The 23,735-nt window shown below is 39.1% G+C and overlaps 1 protein-coding gene across 6 annotated transcripts in view; it reads left to right on the forward strand.

Moving 5' to 3' along the window:
- LPCAT2 (lysophosphatidylcholine acyltransferase 2) overlaps window positions 1–23,735 on the forward strand; it is a 66,560-nt gene that overhangs the window by 13,330 nt on the left and 29,495 nt on the right. For 3 of the 6 annotated variants that reach the window (XM_086350711.1, XM_086350712.1, XM_086350714.1), the window contains 5 exons: window positions 950–984; window positions 3,631–3,685; window positions 13,491–13,573; window positions 16,877–17,002; window positions 18,855–19,008. In XM_086350711.1, coding sequence (XP_086206837.1) covers window positions 950–984; window positions 3,631–3,685; window positions 13,491–13,573; window positions 16,877–17,002; window positions 18,855–19,008 — 453 coding nt within the window. The remainder of the gene's footprint in view (window positions 1–949; window positions 985–3,630; window positions 3,686–13,490; window positions 13,574–16,876; window positions 17,003–18,854; window positions 19,009–23,735) is intronic. The other 3 variants (XM_086350715.1, XM_086350716.1, XM_086350713.1) reach the window with 2 other exon arrangements.

A 23,735-nucleotide genomic window follows, 5' to 3' on the forward strand; every position in this document is an offset into this window, starting at 1 on the left:
GATTTGAAAAAGCTCTCACAAAGTTCTGATTTTTCATTAAGCTTGAAAGGGAAAACATCTCCTGATTCAATGGTTATTACTGGTGGAGAAGGATTGAAGTAGCAGGATAAATTTGGAAGAGGCTTGGTGTTCAATGACACTCAGTACTTAGTAGCTGAGACACTTGGCAAGTAGCTTAAATAAGAAAATAGCTGCAAAGAACTTCACATTCTACAGAAAGTCCATGTGGGCTCAGGAAATAGCCTTTGCTCCAGCAAGATGTATTGTCGTCTTCTGGATATTGGTTGTGTCACCATTTTCCTAAAGAAAGTTATTTTTTGGCAGGGAGATGGATATTTTGTTTCTGAGAGGAACTTTCTTTACTACAGAATTTACATAAAAAGGCAGGATGTAATTATTCATGCTCTATGTTATTTAAGATTGAGTTCTTGATCAACTTCCTATCAGTGGTTGATTTCTCAGCTTTGCACACTTTTAGTTAAAATTTATCAAATTTTTACTCAATATACTTCTGCCTATGGATTTGTATTTGTCATTTATCCAAATTTTTTCACTCTGTACTATTTCATTTCTATAGTCTCTTCTCCGATATAAACTTCTTTTTGAGAACTGACGTATTCTGGTTTTTGTAAGCCAATTAATTATCCAGATATGTTTTTATTAGGAAAATAGTTAAGCATACACAATCATTTTAAAAAAAAAAATTCAGATCAACTTAATTCCAGAAAAAGATACGTGGTTACATATGGATGAGAAGGCAGCTCTTTGCCATGTAGATATATAATCCAAGAACTGATAGATCACTTCACTATTGTTTAGTGCTTGTTTTGCTTTTCAACATATTGCTTTTAATTCAAAAAGGAAGTATATGAATACCAATATCAAAATAAAATTTTTGGTTTTGTTTGATATTTTTTCTGTAATAGTTTAAATACTATTGTTATTCTAGGATACTGTGACTTGGACGTGGCAAGGATATACATTGTAAGTTGCTTATTATTCATTTATATAAATTTTATTTAAGTGAAGAAAGAAAGAATTTGTGTTTTTTTTTTTAAGCCTTGTTTTTATAGAAGTAAAGATTTCTCATCAGAGCCTTAAATAACGGATAAGTTTCTGTAGAGAACATAACTATCTTGCCCATTAAACCCTAACGTGCAGAATTTGATGTGCAGAATTCTCCCATGTGCAGAATTCTAGTTGTTTGTCAGTTCTAATGCATCTCAAGTGTTTACCAATTCTTAAGAAACATTCCAGTGATCTCATTTGCATCCTCCTTAGCTTAAATTTTGTAGTTTCATTCTCAGTGCAAATTTAACGTTATCTGGTGTCTCCATCTGTTTTTTTACCTCATTGGTTTAAATAGTCCAGAGCAGTTTAGTCATATGGCCTGAAATAGTTGTGATGTGTCTGATTTGAGTTGAGGAAATAGCTAAGCAAGTTTTCACTTCCACTCTTTGGTTTTGAGAGGCTGGGAAATCAGCAGTTTCTGTAAACAGTTAAGAGAAGAGAGGAATACTGTTTCACTGTTAAGCAAGCTGAAGTGAAATAGACCTTTTAAAAAGAGCAGAACACATAGAATCTTACTTTCTCTCAAGAAGTTCTTTTGTTTAGTTCCCCTCCCTATTCAGGTGCCTCCTTTGGTACCTGCTCAGACAACATTGACATCCCTCAGTGTTCACCTCAAGGAACCTGGCTGGCCTTGGGCTGCAGAAGAGAAAAATAAAATGACAAACCTTCCCCCAAATTAAAAAAAAAAAAAAAGACAACATTTTGGATTTGAGGGCTTTCCCAGAGCTTATGCAGTAATGCCTTTTGATACTGTTACACACAGAGCTCAAATCATTGATGGATAGGTGACCATCACTTGGAAATATTTAAAAGAAATCATACTTTGCCTTCAAATACATTGTAGACAATCCAAACAACTTATGAAAATTAGATTTTTTTCACTACAAACTTATTTTCTCCATTTTTTGTGTATGTAAATTGCTTTGAAATAACACATTTAAATCAGAATAGATGGGCTGATTACATGTGTTAATAAACACTGATACTTGTGAGACATTTATATTCCTGTTATGCTTTAGTCCTTGGTCGTCAGAGTTAAGTAAATAACACTAAAAATAGGGCACATAAACTGTAAAGGATATCTATTTATTCCCTTGGCTAGAATATCTTTCCTGTCATTACTAATTTCGAATTCCTGGTTTTCAGAAACAAATAGTATGAGAACATTTTAGGAAAAAAATACCTGAAAATTGAGGGATAACATATTTCTATTTCCTGAGGTATGTCATCCTCAGGACCTTTACAGGTCTGCTTAGAGATAGTGACTTTGGGTTCATTGTGACTTTTTTGGTTTTGCAGCTGGACCAGTGGAAATGAAGGTCAAATAGGAGATTGGGGGTAAATAGCGTGGTTAAGTATTTAATCTAGGCTTCTAACCTGAGAAGTATGTAACAGGAGGAAAAATAGGAGAGAGAATACAGCTAAGAAAGGAAAAAAATATTTTCAGAGTTAAAGATATCTTAGGATTTGTAAACAAACACAAGATCTCCTAAAGAAACAACTTTCATCTTAAGTCACGTCGCACTTGTGTGGTAACCTCCCGTTTTTACCTTATCTTCTCATCTCCATCATCTTATATTTAGCGCTGTGTCTGTTATGTCCAAATCAGTTTCCCCAGTTGTCCTTGAGAATTCCATAAGAAATGCTGTTTGGTTTGTCTGTAGTGTGGACAAGTCGAGTTTCAAGAGATGTTGTGTGTGGTTTCATTTTCTTTTAATAGTGTTCAGAATTTTCAAATCAATATTTAAATCATTGAATTCCAAAGCTCTCTGTTAATCATTAAAGAAAAACTTACTTAATGAGAGAGAATGTGGATTGGCTTTTATTTTTATGGGCCCACATTTTTTTTTCACTATTAAAAATAATTTAGTAACATAATATTCTACTCAGGAGTTTTTCTGTAGACAAATTACTATATCTTAAAATGTGACTGTGAGTAGTTTTCTCTAGGTCTAGGAGTCTTAGTTGTCAAAGAGACTTCAAATTTGGGGTTCCTTCTGCTGACCTGTGGCTCTGACCCACAAATACATATTTGGTATTGTGTTTGGCAATTTAACTTTTGAATATCAAGAATAGTTCTCTATCCTCCAATTAAAAAAAAAATCCTATGATAAACCATGGGGGCTTCCCAGGTGGCGCAGTGATAAAGAATTTACCTGCCAATGTAGAAGATGCAAGACACAGGTTCAATCCCTGGGTCAGGAATATCCCCTGGAGAAGGAAATGACAATCCACTCCAGTATTTTTAGGAAATCCCAAGACAGAGGAGTCTGTTGGGCTACAATCCATGGGATTGCAAAGAGTCAGACATGACAGAGCAACTGAGCACATGATAAACCATAAAGGAAAAGAATATTAAAAAGAATGTATAATAAAAAATTTTAAATATTTTAAAAAGAATAGGTCTCTAAGCCCAAAAAGTGGTAAAGCAGCAGAGTGGCATTTATAAATGCAGAATACGTACAAAGAGTGACAAACGTTGCTTGTTTGTCAGGAAAGGATGGTTGAGCAACTTTAGGTAGTACCACATAAAAATGGCCTTCTCTCTTTTCTCCTCAGCATTCAACTTTGTGTGCTTACTTGGTGCCAGCCCTTCACAAGGGTGGAAGTTGAGGTAAGTGGTTCAAAATGTAGCCTTGAAACTTGTGGTTTGGCCTTTCTTATCATAGTGAATTTTCAGTCTGGAGAGACCAGATGTAGAAAGATTGGAAGTTAAGTTTGCCACCTTGAAAATAAGCCCTGTTCTTTTGCAAATTGTGTATCTAAACCCAAGCTGTCAGAACTAGCCCTTAAACTTGTGTTAGGAAGCACAACCTCCTAGCTTCTGGGAATTTCCAACATGTCACCACCCTGATTGGCCATATTTTCATTACTCACTCCTATCTTTTTATTCCTTTTAATGCTGACAAATAGATTTAAGGGACTAGATCTGATAAACAGAGTGCCTGATGAACTGTGGACAGAGGTTCGTGACATTGTACAGGAGACAGGGATCAAGACCATCCACAAGAAAAAGAAATGCAAAAAAGCAAAATGGCTGTCTGAGGAGGCCTTACAAATAGCTGTGAAAAGAAGAGAAGTGAAAAGCAAAGGAGAAAAGGAAAGATTTACCCATTTGAATGCAGAGTTCCAAAGAATAGAAAGGAGAGATAAGAAAGCCTTCCTCAGTGATCAGTGCAAAGAAATAGAGGAAATAACAGAATGGAAAGACTAGAGATTTCAAGAAAATTAGAGATACCAAAGGAACATTTCATGCAAAGATGGGATCAATAAAGCACAGAAATGGTATGGACCTAACAGAAGCAGAAGATATTAAGAAGAGGTGGCAAGAATACACAGAAGAACTTTACATAAAAGATCTTCATGACCCAGATAATCACAATGGTGTGATCACTCATCTAGAGCCAGATATCCTGGAATGTGAAGTCAAGTGGGCCTTAGAAAGCATCACTACAAAGAAAGTTTGTGGAGGTGATGGAATTCCAGTTGAGCTCTTTCAAATCCTGAAAGATGATGCTGTGAAAGTGCTGCACTCAATATGCCAGCAAATTTGGAAAACTCAGCAGTGGCCACAAGACTGGAAAAGGTTAGTTTTCATTCCAATCCCAAAGAAAGGCAATGCCAAAGAATGCTCAAACTACCACACAATTCCACTCATCGTACATGCTAGCAAAGTAATGCTCAAAATTCTCCAAGCCAGGCTTCAGCAATACGTGAACCGTGAACTTCCAGATGTTCAAGCTGGTTTTAGAAAAGGCAGAGGAACCAGAGATCAAATTGCTAACATCCACTGGATCATCGAAAAAGCAAGAGAATTCCAGAAAAACATCTACTTCTGCTTTATTGACTATGCCAAAGCCTTTGACTGTGTGGATCACAATAAACTGTGGAAAATTCTGAAAGAGATGGGAATACCAGACCATCTGACCAGCCTTTTGAGAAACCTATGTGCAGGTCAGGAAACAACAGTTAGAACTGGACATGGAACAACAGAATGGTTCCAAATAGGAAAAGGAGTATATCAAGGCTGCATATTGTCACCTTGCTTATTTAACTTATATGCAGAGTACGTCATAAGAAACGCTGGGCTGGAAGAAGCACAAGCTGGAATCAAGATTGCCAGGAGAAATATCAATAACCTCAGATATGCAGATGACACCACCCTTATGGCAGAAAGTGAAGAAGAACTAAAGAACCTCTTGATGAAGGTGAAAGAGGAGAGTGAAAAAGTTGGCTTAAAGCTCAACATTCAAAAAACGAAGATCATGGCATCTGGTCCCATCACTTCATGGGAAATAGATGGGGAAATAGTGGAAACAGCGTCAGACTTATTTTTTGGGGCTCCAAAATCACTGCAGATGGTGATTGCAGCCATGAAATTAAAAGACACTTACTCCTTGGAAGGAAAGTTATGACCAACCTAGATAGCATATTGAAAAGCAGAGACATCACTCTGCCAACAAAGGTCCGTCTAGTCAAGGCTATGGTTTTTCCAGTGGTCATGTATGGATGTGAGATTTGGACTATAAAGAAAGCTGAGCACTGAAGAATTGATGCTTTTGAACTGTGGTGTTGTAGAAGACTCTTGAAAGTCCCTTGGACTGCAAGGAGATCCAACCAGTCCATCTTAAAGGAGATCATTCCTGAGTGTTCATTGGAAGGACTGATGCTAAAGCTGAAATTCCAATACTCTGGCCACCTGATGCAAAGAGCTGACTCATTGGAAAATACCCTGATGCTGGGAAAGATTGAGGGCTGGAGGAGAAGGGGACGACAGAGGATGAGATGGTTGGATGGCACCGACTCAATGGACATGAGTTTGGGTAAACTCCAGGAGTTGGTGATGGACAGGGAGGCCTGGCATGCTGTGGTCCATGGGGTCACAAAGAGTCAGACACAACTGAGCAACTGAACTGAACTGAATGCTGACCTCTGCCAAGTTTCATGATAAGCCTTCACATCTTGACCAAAGGAGCTACAGTAGCTGGTGGAACCCCTCAGCTTCTTGAAGATTTATGTTCCGTGAAATCTGAGAGATTGTGAGAGAGATACAGAGTCAAAAACTCTCATTTTTAGAATAGTCTGTACATGGAAAACCTGAAGAAATCGTGTTATGTGAGCCATTAAGGCAGAAGAGCCATAAAGGTAGCTCATATCATCATTCACAGGACACTTTTTCACGTTCAGTGACAGTGGCAGGTGGGGAGTGGAGGAGTAATTAGAATGTTCTGAAAATTCTGACCAGATTTTTAAGACTTTGAAGATTGATTCCAAGAACTCTGCTTAGTTTCTAGGGATGACATGGAATAATGGGCCTTTGAGTTCAGAATCTTGTTGGCTTTGGTGATACCCTTAAGTAGCTTCTGAATAGAGGATCACAATAGTGGTTCTCCAGATTTTTGCTTGGATTTTCCAATTGCATCCACAGCTTTTGTAATGAAAACCCTAAGTTTGTATATGTAATTCAGAGTCCTGAGTGGGGGCCAGTGCTCTAAGTGACAAGACTGTGGAATTTAAGTTATAAGAATCTTATTTTACCTTGTTGGATAGCTTGGTTATTCAGCCATTTAGATGTCAATAATGCCAAATGTTGTAGGAGCTCAAATTATGTCAGAGTGAGTTTGACTACAATGAAATTTTCTTGAGACTTGCAAGTTGCTTGCCTGCCATGAAAATACTTGTTTATTAATTACATGTCACACTTCCCCACTTTTAAACCAGCTCAGTATCTTTCCATGTGACCAGAAAACACTAGATCTTAGATGTTTCTAGAGAAACAGGTTCAATTTCCTGAGTCTATGAAATAAACTGACAACAAGCAGATTAACAGCGGAAAAGGTATATACAAATTTATTCATCTGTATCCTAATAAGTTTAGAAAGTATGAGGAGAAGCAAATTAATCAGATTTCTTTTTCTGAGACTTCTCAGTGCCTTTGAAATGTTTGACCACTGAACCCCTTTTCTCTCTGGAAAGCTCCTAGAACCAGTGTTCCATAGAATAGCATTTTGGGAAACCTTGTTGGGAAGAAATATCTTATTACTTCTAAGTACTCTGAGCACTGCTCTTCCTTCTTGAATAGCTTCTCAGATAGCTAGCCCTGTTTTCTTAATCAAAAAAGGAAAAGAAAACCCAAACATAAAACAGCCATACTATCTTCCCTGCAAATTCAGAGATACTGTTTTTATATATGTGTGTGAGAAGTCACTCATTCATGTCTGGCTCTTTGTGATCCCATGGATTGTAGCCTGCCAGACTCCTCTGTCCATGAGATTTTCCAGGCAAGAATACTGGAGTGGGTTGCCTTTTCCTTTTCCAGAGGATCTTCCTGACCCAGGGATCAAACCCAGGTCTCCTGCATTGCAGGCAGATTCATTACCACTGAGCCACCTGGGAAGCTCATATATATATATATCTATAACTATATATATAACTATATAACTATATATCGGAGAAGGCAATGGCACCCCACTCCAGTATTCTTGCCTGGAAAATCCCATGGACAGAGGAGCCTATAACTATATAACTATATATAGAGTTCCTTCCTCTTAAGTTACCCCTCTTTAGCTAAGATCTGGCAGTAGATGTGGAAATGCACACAGAACTGTTCATTTTTTTCGTCTAGCACACATATCAGTGGTCAAATTCTGTTACAACAGAGGTATGCAAATTCCTCGTGCTTTTGCCCTGACCATTGTTACCACATTTCCTTTCTGGGTCGGGGCTCGCTTTCTTTCTTTTCAATTACAGCATTTGCATCCTCCTACCAGTTCTTAGACCATTCAGATAATATTTTCTGCAAAGCAAAGAATATATCCTTTGTTCGATGACTTCACACTCAAAACAGCTTTCAACCAGTTGAAAACAGCTGAATAGGTAGGGATTTGAGGTGTAAGAATTGAAGATGGAAATTTGTGGAGTTCAAATTGGGTATTCTGGTTTTTGTTGTTGTTGTTTAGTTGCTCAGTCGTGTGCAACTCTTCTGTGACCCCATGGACTGTTGCCCACCAGGCTCCACTGTCCGTGGGATCCCAGGCAAGAATACTGGAGTGAGTTGCCATTTCCTTCTCCAGGGAGTCTTCCAACTCAGGGATCAAACCTGCATCTCATTCGCTGGCAGATGGATTCTTTACCACTGCGCACCCGGAAGCCCAAATTCTTATTTTAATTGTAATTTGAAGTTTATGAGTCTGCCTTTCACCCAGGGGACTCCTAGCTACTTTATGACTTTTGAATATGTTAATTCCTCACTGCTGCTGCTGCTGCTAAGTCGTGTCAGTCGTGTCCAACTCTGTGCGACCCCATAGACGGCAGCCCACCAGGCTCCCCCGTCCCTGGGATTCTCCAGGCAAGAACACAAGTGGGTTGCCATTTCCTTCTCCAATGCATGAACGTGAAAAGTGAAAGTGAAGTCGCTCAGTTGTGTCAGACTCTTCGAGACCCCATGGACTGCAGCCCACCAGGCTCCTCCGTCCGTGGGATTCTCCAGGCAAGAGCACTGGAGTGGGGTGCCGTCGCCTTCTCCGAATCCCTCACTGGTGGGCTGTAATTGCAAAATGTATCCCAGAGGCCCACCAGGCACTAAGTATATGCGCACCATGGCTTAAGACTCTCGCAAGGGGCTTCCCTGGTGGTCCAATGCTTATGACTGTTTTTGCTTTGCAAACTTTGCAAATAAGTTCATCTGTACCATTTTTTTAGATCCCAAATATAAGTGATATTATATGGTGTTTGTTTTTCTCTTTCTGACTTACTTCACTCTGTATGACAAGCTCTAGGTCTATCTACATCTCTGCAAATGGCACTATTTCAAAGAACTGCACATTTCTTAAGATTCATCTGTTAAAATCCTTTTCTGTTACTTAGAGGAGGAAAAGATTGATTGTAGTATCATTACTAATCAATCTGCCTCTTGTCATCATTTATTTAATAGAAAGGAATGTGCTCATGTGGTCATTAAATAACGAATAAACCAGCTTTACTGGTTCAGAGTATTCATGCAAAAGACTGGCTCTGGGTAACAGAGAGCCTTAAACAATGCTTGGGAGAATTGGGGCTTAATCTTGTGTGGAGTCTAAGGCCCTTGAGGAGGTACTTTTGGGACCAAAAGTACAAAGGATGCTAGTGTGGGAAGCAGTCCAGTTAGACTCTGACCTCCTCCTCGTCTGGGTCAAAATGGTACAGAGTAAATAGAGTAAGGGAGGAGAGAAGATTGCAGTGAGGAGGGGAATGGACCTGGGGAGTCTATCTCAGGTGCAATGGGAAAGTGAATTGAAGTTCACATGGGATGCTGTAGGGGAGGAGAGATTTCCCTCTACCTATCCAGGTTCGATTCCTGGGTCTATGAAATAGACTGACAACAGGCTGATTAACAGCAGAAAAGATATATACAGATTTATTAACTTTCCATATGGTATGCACAAGGGCATCACAGGGGATAAAAAGTGAATACCCAAAAAAACTGAGATTTGAGTACCTTATTATTTCCCATGGGCAGAGGAGCCTGGTAGGCTGCAGTCCATGGGGTCACGAAGAGTTGGACACAACTGATTGACTTCACTTTCACTTTTCACTTTCATGCATTGGAGAAGGAAATGGCAACCCACTCCAATGTTCTTGCCTGGAGAATCCCAGGGATGGGGGAGCCTGGTGGGCTGCCGTCTATGGGGTCGCACAGAGTCAGACGTGACTGAAGCAACTTAGCAGCAGCAGCAGCAGCATACCTTATTATTAATAATGAAAGCAAGGGAGGGAAGGGCATAGGCCACTTAGGGGAGAATAAATGATTTTTAAGAAAGAACAGTAGGCTCTTAGAAGAGATGGGAGATGTGATGGTGTGTGATAAAGTTTGTCTGGGTGTGATGTTGCCTTCTGGTCTCCTCCCCTCTGATGAGAGTCAGTCTTGCCTGTATGATGAAACTCCCTAGGAGGAGATTTAGGACAATTAAGTTCCTTTTGTAAGATCTGTCATAGGCAGATAAGGGGAATTTAGAGAAAGCCTCTCCCTCCATTGCTGTTTTTAAGTGTCTTCAGCTTAAAATAATCAATATATCTAAGAGGCATATTTGGTGTGGCATGTCCTGAACTCCTTCACTGTCTTCTTTCTAAAGTTGAAAATGAAGTGTCATTGAAATGAAAGTGGAATTGCAACTTGAGACACAAGGACCATGTTTGAAACAGGAAAATAGGACGGCAGCAGGTCAAAGAGGGATATAAGAGGACTTCCAAGTACCAGTGAGGTTCGATTTAAATAACTTGATCCTCACCCATCACATCGACAATAAAAAAAAAAAAAAAATAGACTTGGTGTTAAGATCACATATTTTGGCCCACCTGCACAAACTAGAAGGATAAAAGATCTTCAATATAATAAACCAAAAAATTTTTTGTCTCATTGCAGCATGTGGGATCTTAGTTCCCTGACCAGGGATTGAACCCATGTCCCCTGCAGTGGAAGAGTGGCATCCTAACCACTGGACTGCCAGGGAATTCCCAAAAAAGTACTTTTATATTTGGAGCCAGCATGGTCACCTTGAGAAATTACATAATTTTTCAAGCAGCTCCAAGGACTTGAACATGAGTTTGTAGTAGCCTCAGCCAATGAGGTTTTGTACTTTTGCTGAGCATCTCTCAGTTAGCATCACTCTAACAGGAGTAGGAAGGCAGGATCAGGAGAGGTGACTGAGCATGTGATTAGCACCCTGCATATGGCGGGAGTGGCAGATTTAGGTGACAGAAAGGTCATATAGAAGTGTCTGACTCCCAAAGTCCAGTGTAGACAGGCAGACAGATGTTGCCAGGAGGGGGTGGATAGAGAGGGATGAATAGGTGCTGAGAGAGACCATCAGGTTCTTGGAGTTTCTGCATGACTAGGTTAAGGGAGGAGTAAACACTGATAGATAATGAGAAAGTCTCATGGAAAACCTTGTCAGAATGGCCAAGGCGGGGTTGAGAAGGGTATCTATGGCCAGGTGAAGGGGCTGTGAAATCAAGATAGGCCATCAGTGTGGATACTGAGGATAGCAAGAGAAGATAAAGGTAGAAACTTTGTGGTAGAAAATTTGTGGTTGGGGTCACTGGGGTATTTAGGTGTGTATTAGGGTTCAGTGATAGATAATGGCAATCATGTTACCCTCTCTCTGGCTGATCTTCCTTCCAAATAAAAGATATGTTAATGCAGTGAACCTTGAATGACTTTGTACAAATTGGAAATGTGATATAGAGGACAAAGTCTTCTCCAAGGAGAAGTGACTTATTAGAATTTCCACTGAATGGCTTCTCAGAAGGGTTGGGGGCCTCCAAGACCTATGAGTGTCAAATCCAGACTGTTAATTATTTTGGACTCTCAGTGGAATTTGTTTTTGTGGAAAATACTTCCAGCACTAAAAGCAACCAAACTCATAGTTCATTGTATTGTGTTCGGTTAGCAGTGTAACAGCAATTTATTTTTTTAGGGTTTTCAGTATGTGCTTTTATGACCCACCAATCAAGTGTATTATAAATGATCCTTTGGCTTTTTAAAAATGAATAGTTATTCGACAATTTAAAATTTTAATTGATCATATTATTTTGTTAGTTTTTCTGTGAACATCTCTTTTAACATAGTTTTCTCCCTTGGATTTTATCCTAAGCAACTGTAAGAGATTTTAACCTGAACATGATGGAGGGAACTTTTGGAAATATTTATTTGCATTGTTTGTTGCTCTGGATATATAAGTGATGTGGGGACCTCTGGTGGCTTAGTTTATTTTTCCAGCTTAAAGAATGACTGGGTACTAAGTGAAAAGCTAGACTTAGAAGTCCAGTTGAAAAGGACGGAATCTAGTCAATTTTTTTCCTTTGACACTAGAGGTAATTGAGGCCTATAAAGGCTAAATGACTTTTCCAGGATCTCGCATAGCAGAGCCAAGGCGTCAACCCAGGCCCATGCTGTCTCCGCACTGTGACATTGTCCTCTTGGAGAGGATGTTAAAAAAAAAAATGTGAGAAGTAAAGTGACATTATCCTATGGTTTCTGTCCATTTTATCCTAAAAATGTCCCTTGGGTCCATTCTGGCCTCTATATCCTCCCTCCCTCTGCTCATGTTATTACCATCACTCACGTTGATTGCAGTTGTCTCCAGGGCTCCTCCCTGCTCTGAGCCCCTTCCCCTTTGGTTATCCACTCCCTGCCACCGAAGTTACTGCTCAAAAACTCTGAGCCTCTTCCCCTTTGGTTATCCACTCCAAGAGTCGGGCCGACTGAGTGACTTCACTTTCAGTTTTCACTTTCATGCATTGGAGAACGAAATGGCAACCCATTCCAGTGTTCTTGCCTGGAGAATCCCAGGGATGGGGGAGCCTGGTGGGCTGCCGTCTATGGGGTTGCACAGAGTCGGACACGACTGAAGCGACTTAGCAACGGCAGCTATTGACAAGATCATGCTTATCCTCAAAAACTCAAGATCAAGTGTTCGCTTTTCTGTAAAACCTCTTTGATTGCTTTTTCCAGCCCCTTGACCAAATTAATCATTTCCTGTCACTCATGCTCAGACTCCAGGAGAGTTGTAAAATATGACAGGCCTTGGGCTGAATCCTGGTCATGTGACCTATATAACTTTAAGTAAGTTAATTAAGCCCTATCATTAAGGGTAATGATAGTTCGTGTGTGTTGTGTCAGTCTACCCTATTAAGATATGTATCTTCTTTAGAGCAGGAGTTAGGGTCCTGTTCTTACCTGATACATAGTAGGTGCTCAAAAAATCTAAAATGACTTAAATACAGTACCAGAACCTTGTTAATGTTAGAAGACTATAATCAAAAACAAGGGTAGTATCAATGAGGTATCACAGAATATCACGTGGAGAAAAAAAGTAAAATTTAAAATGATAAAGGAAAACATGATGTTAGACAAAAGATAGAAAGCCCACATAGGGTTAAAAAACAAGCAGAAGAAATGATAAAACAAAATTTGATCAAGTGATAAAGTATGACTGATATAGGAATGGATAGAGAAGATAAACTGCAAAAAACAAAGTGCTATTCCTAATAACATTTTCAAACACAAAGGCTGGGTGGGAGAAAAGGCAGCTTTGAGAATAAGATCTGAGCAGTTTCAGCTTTACGACTTCCAGAATTCCAGACATTGACTCATTTCATCCTCACCACAACCAGGGATGTGGGTGATCATAGCCCTCTTTTTAGAGTTGAGGAGACAGTTCAGAAAACTTAAAGGTCATAATAGTTAACATACAGAAAGACCCAGAGCTTGAATTCACATCTCCTGAGTCCAAGGACAGTGTGTTCTTTACATTTTATCTTGTAACCTGTGTGCTAGAAAGGCAGGGGATTTCATATAATGACAGCTTATAAACTAATTTATTTAGCAATTAAAGTATTAGGCCTCACAATTGTAATGGAAAGGTTTATTTGCCTTTCAGTTTATGCCTGTTCAAGTACCAAGTGATGAAGAAAGACGTGATCCTGTCCTTTTTGCCAGTACAATCCGGAATGTAATGGCAGAGTAAGTATCTATATGTGATTGTAATCAGTAAATAGTTTTTAAATTATTGGTAAATGACATTTACTATTGTTTGAAGTTTTTGTTTTTTCTTTCTGAGGGCCTCATTCCCCAACTCATTTTGGTAAGGAAAAAGAATGTGCCCAGGAATGTAGTCAGTAAGACAGTCTATAAATATTTTCCCAGATGTAACCCCAAACTATTGGTAACGTGCCTCTGCCAGAATGGGAGCAGGAAGGGTACATGACCCAGAAGAAACCAGCCAGTGACTTCCAAAGGATGGATTCCCCCAACCTGGCCTGTCACCATCAGCCAAAGATGGTCTGAGCCGTTCGTGCCATGACCCACCTTCTATCCTCTCAGCCTCCATGTAGCTGCTGAGGTTGGGTGTTTCAAAGGCATAAATGATTACAGCACTGAAAAGGAAAAAGTCTGCAAGGAATGCACTAGCTGCCTAAAAAAGGGGAAAAGTCACCCTCACTAAGGGGATGGCTATAATTTAGGATTTAGAAACTGCAAAACATAAGCCAAGTGTTTTCCTGCACATAAAGGAGTTTTAACTGATTGCTCTTCTGATTATATAAATTACCTCTCCTCCTATAATGAAAGAGTGTTATATTGAGTTCATTTTTTCTCAAAAACCCTGATGAACTTTTTTGCCAACCCAATACTGTCCTCACCACCCAGGCAGTCTCAGAGCCCTCCAGGTGTGTACACGCTTTCCCAGCACCACCTCCCTCAGTCATGTCCAGCAGTGGGTTTGGAGCTAATAAACCAGCTGTATTTATTCTCTTAGTGAAAATGCAATGAGAACTCTGAATTTAGCTTCATAGCTGAATTTGGCATTATAAACAAGATTATATACATTATATCAGTATGTTTATGTATATTATATATATTAATACTTCACAGGAAACTAACTTTATTTTCAAAAAAATAAATGTCTAAGTCTTTGGCTGAAAAAGTTTTGTTACGGTATGTCCCAGCAGGTAGTTGATTTACCTAGTTTCTTGAGCAGCTACAAAATTTGCTTTGATATTGTTTTCTTCCCTCTTCCCTTGTGTTTTCATAGTAGCTTATGTCCAAAAGTTAGGAAGGAAGATAAGTATAAGGAAATGACATAATTTATATGAGATATTTTGGCTTCCTGAAATGTCTAAAAACATTTTTTTGTGTGTGCCTAAAAACAGAGGAAGGATTTGTTTAAGCATCCTTTTCCTGGATTTGGAGGCATGGAGGTAGAAGGGCCTTGGATAAAGAATAAGGAAGCAGATTTCCCTGGTGGTCCAGTAGTTAGGACACCATGCTTCCAGCACATGTGGTGCGGGTTCAATTCCTGTTTGGGGAACTAAGATCCCATATGCTGCATAGGGTGACCAAAAAAAAAAAAAAAAGAGCAAGAAAGACCTCAATTAGTTGCACAAGCTTGGACAAGTTCCCTCCAAGGCTCCTTTCCTCATGTGTAAAAGTGGGAGTTCTAATCCTTGCTTGGCCTTTCTCATGGTTTTGGTTATTATGAGAGTCAAGTAGGAAAGTATTTGTTGAATGCATTTGAAATGGTAAAGAGCCAAGTCAAAGTAAATCATGGTGGTCGACCACCAATAAATATTTACCAAGCGCTATGCTAGACCATTTACTTGTGTTATGTAACATAATCTTCACAGCAGCTCTGAGACAGGTGAGGAACAGAGGCTCTGAGGGCAAAGTGTTTTGTTCAAGACCATGGTGGATAGTGAGAGTCTCTGGCATGCATGCTCCATCACTAAGTCAGGTTCAACTCTTCTGCGACCCCATGGACTGTAGCCCGCCAGGCTCCTCTGTCCATGGGATTTTCCAGGCAAGAATACTGGAGTGGGTTGCCATTTCCTTCTCCAGGGGAACTTCCCCACCCAGGGCTTGAACCTGGGTCTCCTGCATTGGCAGGCAGGTTCTTTACCACTGAGCCACCAGGGAAGTGAGAGTCTCTTGACTGGGATTCAGAGCCATACTTCATGTTACCAAAGCCCAAGTTCTTGACTGTTTTGTTCTGTTCACTGTTATAATTCCTGAAGTGTTTTTTAATTCTTCATATTTTTTACACCAAATAGTTATTAATCAAAACAGCTTAGTTGCAGGTAAGAAAAAAATGTTTCTTTATATTGCATTCATTGAAAATTTAATGTTCTTAGCCATGATTCAGCAAAATCAAATAACAGCTGATGACATAATGTTATGATTGTCACTGAATAGGTGTGAATAAAACTTTAGCCAAGAGGGATCTGCAGGAAATTTATGTACTGCACAGGTGTTCTTCTTGTCATTCAAGTGTCTTTTTTTTTTTGGATTTGCCAGCCTTGGTTTTATTTATTTTTTTTTTTTAATTTTATTTTATTTTTAAACTTTACATAATTGTATTAGTTTTGCCAAACATCAATCAAGTGTCTTTTCAAGTTCTTGTTAATATGTATTTTTGCCAAGTCTGGTTCCCTATTAGTAGATCTCTGAGCAGGAGGGAGGTGGTTGGAGTTGTGCACCTCTTTGAGGATGGAGGGTGTTTAGGTTTGTAAGAAATATGATCTTATTATCAGTTCTGTTCAGTATTTGTTGAAGATTGCTGGGTAGCAAGAAGACAATCTTCAAACTTAAAAGATGAAAAAATGCAGATGACTAGTGATCTGTATAAACTATTCACTTATAATATCTAGGTGTCATTTATCTGTTTAAATAGCATGTCCATAGGGATTCTTAGTTGGTCTTTAAAATAACCAGGGTTATTTTAAGGAAATAACCAGGGTTATTTAAGGAAATGGCGGGTTGCCATTTCCTTCTCCAGGGGATCTTCTTGACCCAGTGATCAAACCCGTGGCTCCAGCCATCTCCTGCATTGTAGGCGGATTCTTTACCACTGAGCCACTAAGGAAGCCCACAGTAACCCAGTGGAGGAAGTGACTATTCCTACGCACAGATGAGAACAGTGAGGCTTAGGTTAAGTGCCAAAAGTGCCACAGCTGGTAAAAGACTCCATAGAGTCTTGAACTTAAGTTTTCTCATTACTTTCCATGGACTGAAGTCAACTACTATTATCATTGTAGTCAAAACACAAAACTGGTGAACTGGCAGAGCACACAGACATGAGGAGATTGACTTGGGCCACAGTAAATCTGTGAAGTAAAGAAATATGTGTCTTTGGCAATAACAAGCCAAAGCCACTGGTTCAAAAGGTAGTAAATACTTTTCCATTTACTGTTTGTTGACCAATTCAAGCTTACTGAAAAATCATCACCTTTTTAAAAAAGTTGAATTTGTTTGCTTTTTAATACTTTATAGAGCTCTGAAAATTCCAGTAACAGATCACACCTACGAAGACTGCAGATTGATGATTTCAGCTGGCCAGTTGACACTGCCTATGGAAGCTGGGTTGGTGGAATTTACCAAAATCAGCCGGAAATTGAAGTAAGCATATTTTTAAATCACCACACTTTCCTAAAGGTGTCTGAAAGAGATCTGAAATCCTGTATGTTTATTTTCTCTGGTTTCATTAATGCCTAGCTCTAGAACCTACATGGTGTTTATTAGGAAAGCCATTTAGTTTATACAATTTTGTTTTTTAAAGAAATGCTACTTCAGAAATGTTTGTTAGTAGTGGGAGAACAAGAGATAGTAAACATGGGTCAGCACAAATCTGCCTCTCTACTCAGAAATGGCTCAGAGCAGTCAGTCAGTCCTGCCACCTTCTTATGAGAAGTATGGCATAGGGACTTCCCTGGCTGTCCAGTGGTGAAGACTTTGCCTTCCAATGCAGGAGTTGGAGTGCACCCCTGGTTGGGATGTGAAGATCCCACATGCCTCACAGCCAAAAAATCAAAACATAAAACAGAAGCAATATTCTAAAAATTCAATGAAAACTTTAAAAATGGTCTATATAAAAAAAGAGAAGGATGGCACAGTTATATGGTACTGGCATGAGGTGGTCAGAACTTCTCATGTGAAATAGGAATTGACTTGCAGAGTAGCAACTCTGATCATCATTACATTTTAAATACTTCCCTAGATCAACCTTCTCCTTCTGGGCACATAATTTTTTTTTTTTAAGGCAAAATACTCCTTTGTGATTTTATGATCTAGTTTAAGACTGTTTAGAACATTCCCTTTGTAGTTCATGGTATGAAGGTGTAGCTTCCTCATCCCTCTCTGATTACAGTTCATTGTTTTCAGCTGCATCAGGGATCTGCAGAATTTATTACTTCAGTAGACCTTGGCATCCTCTCTTGGAGGGAGCTGCAGAACCAGTTACTGTATTAAAGTTCAAAAATAAAAAAAAATATTTTGGGAGCTTCTGTGGTGGTCTAAATTAAGAATCTGCCTGCCAGTGCAGGGGGCATGGGTTTGATCCCTGGTCTGGGAAGATCCCACATGCCAAGGAGCAACTTAGCCCGCGGGCAATTAACTACTGAGCCTGAGCTCTGGAGCCCATGTGCCTTAGAGCTCATGCTCTGCAACAAGAGAAGCCACCACAATGAGCAGCCCAGGCACCGCAATGAAGAATAGCATCCGCCCTCACCACAACTAGAGAAAGCCTGAGTCCAGCAACAAAGACCCAGCATAGCCACATATAAATAAATAAGATTTAAAAAGAATATTTTTTGATAATTGATGTAGGAAATACTATTTATATCTTCTACATAACAATGTTGTGATATTATATTTTTACAATATTCCTATAGATATGAAAACTTTAGTTAGTCAATGAACTTAGATGTAGAAGTATGTGTTAAGTCACCTGTTTAATTCTATAGGATGTGATATAAGCCACAGTATATTTTCCAGGGTTTTAAAGTTTTTTATAACTAACATTGGAGGAAGTGTGCATAGTCTAATGAATCCCCCATCACAACATTTTGTGAAATGTGAGCCCATTATCAGCTGGAAAACACCTTGAAAGCAAGAATTATATCTTTTTTTTAAAACAACTCAGTAAGTATTGTTGACTTACTAAGTACTATTTAGATTAAAATGTGAGTCCTTGTTTTCTTCTCAGGAATCATTTATTATCCTACCACATTGCTCATCCTCCCAGTTACTTTTCTTTCTCTCAGATACTTGGGATAATTACAGTTATGCTAATACTCTTAAAAAAAATCAGAAGTCTGTAATCATATCCAATATGTGCTTTAAAATAATTCATTTTATTCTCCTTTTCAGATATTAACACTTCAAACACAGACACATGAATAAAATAGCACTCACAAAATGTCCATGTGGGTTGTGAAGGGCTAATAACGTGTCTTCATAACTCTTTGTTTAGATTGGATTGGGATGGAATTCGAAAGCATTTGGATGAGTATGCCGCTATTGCAAGTTCCTCAAAAGGAGGAAAAATTGGAATTGAAGAATTTGCAGAGTATTTGAAGTTGCCTGTTTCAGATGTCTTGAGACAACTTTTTGCACTCTTTGACAGGGTAGGTTAAAGTTTAATCTTTAACATTTTTATTTCACAAGTCCCTGCAGAATATAAATCAGCATGGCAGGCATTAGAAAAACTTGCTAGGTCACTGTTAAAGAACAAGACTGAGCCCATAGTTAAATTGCATGATTTTGATTTTTTCCCCTTAACAGTAGTAGTAGTACTAGTAGTAATAATAATAGTAATGAATAATAATTGTGAATATGTGTATGGCAACAATTATGAGTGTCTATTTTTTATTTTTATTTTATTATTGAAATATAGTTGCTTTACAAATGTTGTGTTAGTTTGTGGTGAATCAGCTATATGTATTCATATATCCCCTCCTTGAGCCTCCTTCCCATCCCACCCCCCAAACAACTGTGGTTTCTGTTTCTTTTAAACTCCAGGTCAGAAATAAATATTGTCACCATATAACCATATTTGTGTATAGAATTGGAAAGGTTTATATAATTAGCAAGAATTTTAAAATTTATGTCAAAATCATGCATTGATGACATTGGTGGCACTGTTCTATTCTGAAGGTTTCTGGACTTTCCCCAAAACATCTGAAGACCAAATAGATTTTAGTTTATTTATAACAAAGTTTTTAATTAAAGCTTGACTGTTTGTCCTTATAGTGGGGATTCAGTTTTCTGCTTATGAATATGTATGTACACGGAGTTAGATAACTGAATTGTCAAAAGTTTCCTTAGGAAAAATGCATCAAGACTTCAAGTTCTCTTTCTTTCAATTTGTTCTTTTAATACGTAAAACTTACAGTAAAACTCACTTTATGATTATAGTTTTGTGAATTCTAACAAATGCGTAGAAGCGTGTAACTACCACCACATTCAAGATACACAATAATTGGGGGAAAAATTCCCTGTAGGTATGCTTTTGTAGTCAGGCCCTTCCCTCACTTTTAACTGCTGGCAGTCACTCCATCCCTTTAGATTTACCTTTTCCAGATGCCATACAAATAGAATCATTTGTATATCCTTTTGGGTCTGGCTTCTCTCATTCAGCATAATGCATCTGAGATCCAGCCATATTGTTGCCTGTATCAGTAATTTGTCTCCTTTTATTGCTGAGTGGTATTTCTATTGTGTACTACACTTGGTGTATCCATTCCCCAATTGAGGAACATTTGGTTTCCAGCTTGGGGCTATTATGAATATAACTGTTCAAAGTGTTCACATATAGGTTTTTGGGTGAATGTAGATTTTCCTTTCACTTGGGCAAACACTTAGGATTGGTTAAATACTTGGGGTTGTGATCTTTTTATTTTGCATTCATTCCTGAAGGACATTTTGGTTGTACATATATAGAATTCTGTATAGAGTTCTTCCCTTTCAACAATTTAATAATTTCATCTTTTGCCTTCAGGCCTCCATGATTGCACTGCTTAACTAGTTGTTTTTCAACTACCTCCTGCTTGCAAGAGTTAGTGCTTGCTTCCACCGCCCGCTCCCCTCCCCCGCCCCGCCTTCTGTAGGGGAAAGGGAAGTCTTTAAAAAAAATTTTTTTTACATTATTATTATTATTTTGGCTACAAGGCATGTGGGATCTTTAGATTCCCCGACCAGGGATTGAACCCATGCCCCCTGCATTGGGGGCAGTCTTAATGCCCCTGCAGTCTTAATCACTGGACTGCCAGGGAAATCCCAGAAGTAGTGATTTTTGAATTTCAATGAGAGTCTGTGATTGTAGTGAGAAGGAGAGATAGGCTGCCCTGGGATCATTCCATCCTGGCTGGCACCAGAAGTCCCAGTTCTCTATCTACCATTGGGAAAAGATACTTTGCAAAGAAATTATAGCTTGATGACAGAAACCAGGACAGAGCTTGCTTTTTTTTCTTCTTACCCAGAGCTCATTAATGTTCCTAATAACTTACTCTGTGATCTCTTAGATGAACTATTCTTTAACATGAGGCAGATAAGCAACCGTCTTCTGTATGAATTGTGCAAACCTCCCTTCCGGGCTTACTGCAGCATACAAATAATCTTTCCTTGTCCAAGAACAGGTCATGTATCACTGTGATGGTGCTGCTAAAAAGTGTAATGAAGATTTAAGGGAAAGGAGAGATAAATTACTAGATGTAACTGTGCAAATTGGGAAAAGAAAGGCTCTTTTCATTTGTACCATTACTTGTGTTTCTGTGAGATTTATATAGCATCTTTTGGTATGGCTCTGGGAACAATAAAAGCAATCTTAAAGTTTTTAGAAATATGACCTTGGTGACAGGAAGGAATATGGCAGGGACGTACAAATAAGGACAGAAAGTGCGGAAATGGAAAGTGACATGAAACAGGGACCAAGGAAGTTCAGAGCACAGCAGACGTTATGCTTGTCAAGATTTTTAATCAAGATTAAAAATAATCTCTATAGAGGTTGCCCCACCTTTCAGGTGTTGAAGTGTCATAACAGCAGTGAGAGGATTGTATTGACACCAGTTCTGTCTTTGGTGACTAATGATACCTGCCAGTGGCCTCATTGTTTCTATAGCACTGGATGTACGGGAAGATTTGGGAGTAGGGAAGGGAGTGTAAACCAAGGATTACAATAAACCCTAGTAAGCCAGAGTGACTCACTCTGATCTAGAGAATACAATTGACTCCAAGCAGTTTGGAGACTGGTGAGCCTTTGTGGCCAGTGTGATCAATCACAATTTTGCATGCGTTCCTTCATCACATACCAATTATTTCTGTGAGTTTTCTTCATTTCTTTGTGTAGTGTGTAGACTTGGCTTTAGATATAGACCATGAGTTGGTCTTTAAAACACTTTTGATCTCCGGCACCCTGGAAGGTAGAGAAGATAATCTGGAGAATTAACAAAGAATGCATTTGACCTTTCTTTCCTTCTTCCTTTCCTTCTTTCCTTTCTTTTCTCTCTGTCTCTTCTTTCTCTTTCCTTTTTTGTTTTTCATATCCCTGCATGTCTGAGCCTGTGAAGATTTGCTTTGTTTTGAGAAGCTGAACTATGCAGTCATTGCCACACCCTGTGCATATCCCAGGCTCTCTGAGAGATTTAGCTGGGGAATGTGTGTGTGTATGTGTGTGTTCCACAGGAAAGACAAAGAAGTTCAGTAATGTCATAGTTTGTTTCTGTCTGAGTAGCTTATCTTCCTAAACTCAGTGTTTATGAGGGGTGGGGGAGGAAGAAGGGTGGGAAAGAGAGAGGGTGGGGTGTTCCTCTTGTTCTTTCAGTAGCTATAAATTCTTGCAGGGCAGAGGGCTCCTCCCATGTGCCTTTCCCAATTTATCCTCCTTTCCCCCTTTTTTTCTTTGCTTCTCTCAGTCTCTCCCCAAGTCTTGTGCAGTTGTGGTTGGTATTTGGGGGAAGCAGAGAGACCTAAGTATCTCTCCACATTCCCTTACTCTTTTTTTCCCACATACATTCCTGGCTAGTCTGCAAAAAACTTCTTAATGGTTTTCATTTCAGTCTGGTTCCTGAAAAAAAAAATTCTGTCTATTCAGTTCCTTCTGATAGTCTCACACATTCTTTTAGACTGTCAGATATGTGATGGCAGATAATTTAAAGGTTCAACAGAAATATGGCCTTCATGATCCAAAGCATGGCATGGTTCAGTAGTTTGGGATCATTTCCTTAGGAGAAGTCTCATCTCTTTGACAAAAAAGGAAAAATACCCTTTTGCTCGTTAGGTTTCATTCACCCTCTTTATTTTCCTGAATGTACACTGAACTCTCTAGATCAGAGGGTGATTTGGATTAGTCACAGAGTTCAGATGAGTTAGAGTTGAGAGCTGAGACAATAGTTTAAAATAGTGGCTTCTCAATATTTTTTATATTCATAATTCAGTTTTCAAGACTAGATTTTTTTGCCAGCACTCTCAAAGGGATTTAAATGCACTTAATGGGACTGAGAAACAATACTGGCTAAGTCAGAAATGATTATAACACAGTCATTTTTACAGTTATAATAGTGTCCACACAGCATCACTTTATTTCATTCATTCTTCAGTGCTGTATCCTTGAGCTGAACCTGTGCTGCCCTGCCAGCAGTATTTTATATACCCATGAGACAAAGTTCTCAAATGTTTTAGAACGCATGTTGTCTCTTTGTTGCTAGTTTGACAATATACCATGTTATCCACCTCTTACTAGGGACAAGTCACATCTCGTCTAGGCTACATCTCATGATACATTCAGTGTAATGCTCCACCTGGCACCTATCACCATGCATATGTATATGTGTGCTCAGTCATGTCCAATTCTTTGCAACCGCATGGACTGTAGCCCTCTAGGCTCCACTGTCCTTGGAATTTTTCCAGGCAAGAATTCTGGAGCAGGTTGTCATTTTCTACTCCAGGGGATCTTCCCAACCTGGGGATTGAACCCACATCTCTCGTGTTCACTGCTGGCAAACCTGTATTTCAACAGTTAGCAGACTTTTTCAGCAAAGAGCTAGATAGTAAATGGTTTTGACTCTGTGGGACATTTGGTCCTAAACTTTGAGCACAACTTGCACAACTGAATAAAATTGTTAATCCACCCCACTTAGAAGATTTTTTCTGTTTATTTCCAGTCACTTAAGCCTCTTAAGTACCCTTTCCTAACTCTCAGCATGGAAATCTGTATAATACAGCACCCTACCTTCTCTCCCCAGCACCCTACAGGGAATGGCAAACAAGGATGCTTATTATTGTTGGCTCATGATTTAACACTTGAACTAATGTCAAGAACAGGGCATACAGGAAGAACTTGGGATAAAGAAACACA

This window comes from Bos grunniens, chromosome 18 (genome assembly GCF_055505025.1).
Source record: "Bos grunniens cultivar Pamir isolate PY7600 chromosome 18, Bosgru_T2T1.0, whole genome shotgun sequence".
Taxonomy (NCBI): Eukaryota; Metazoa; Chordata; class Mammalia; order Artiodactyla; family Bovidae; genus Bos; species Bos grunniens.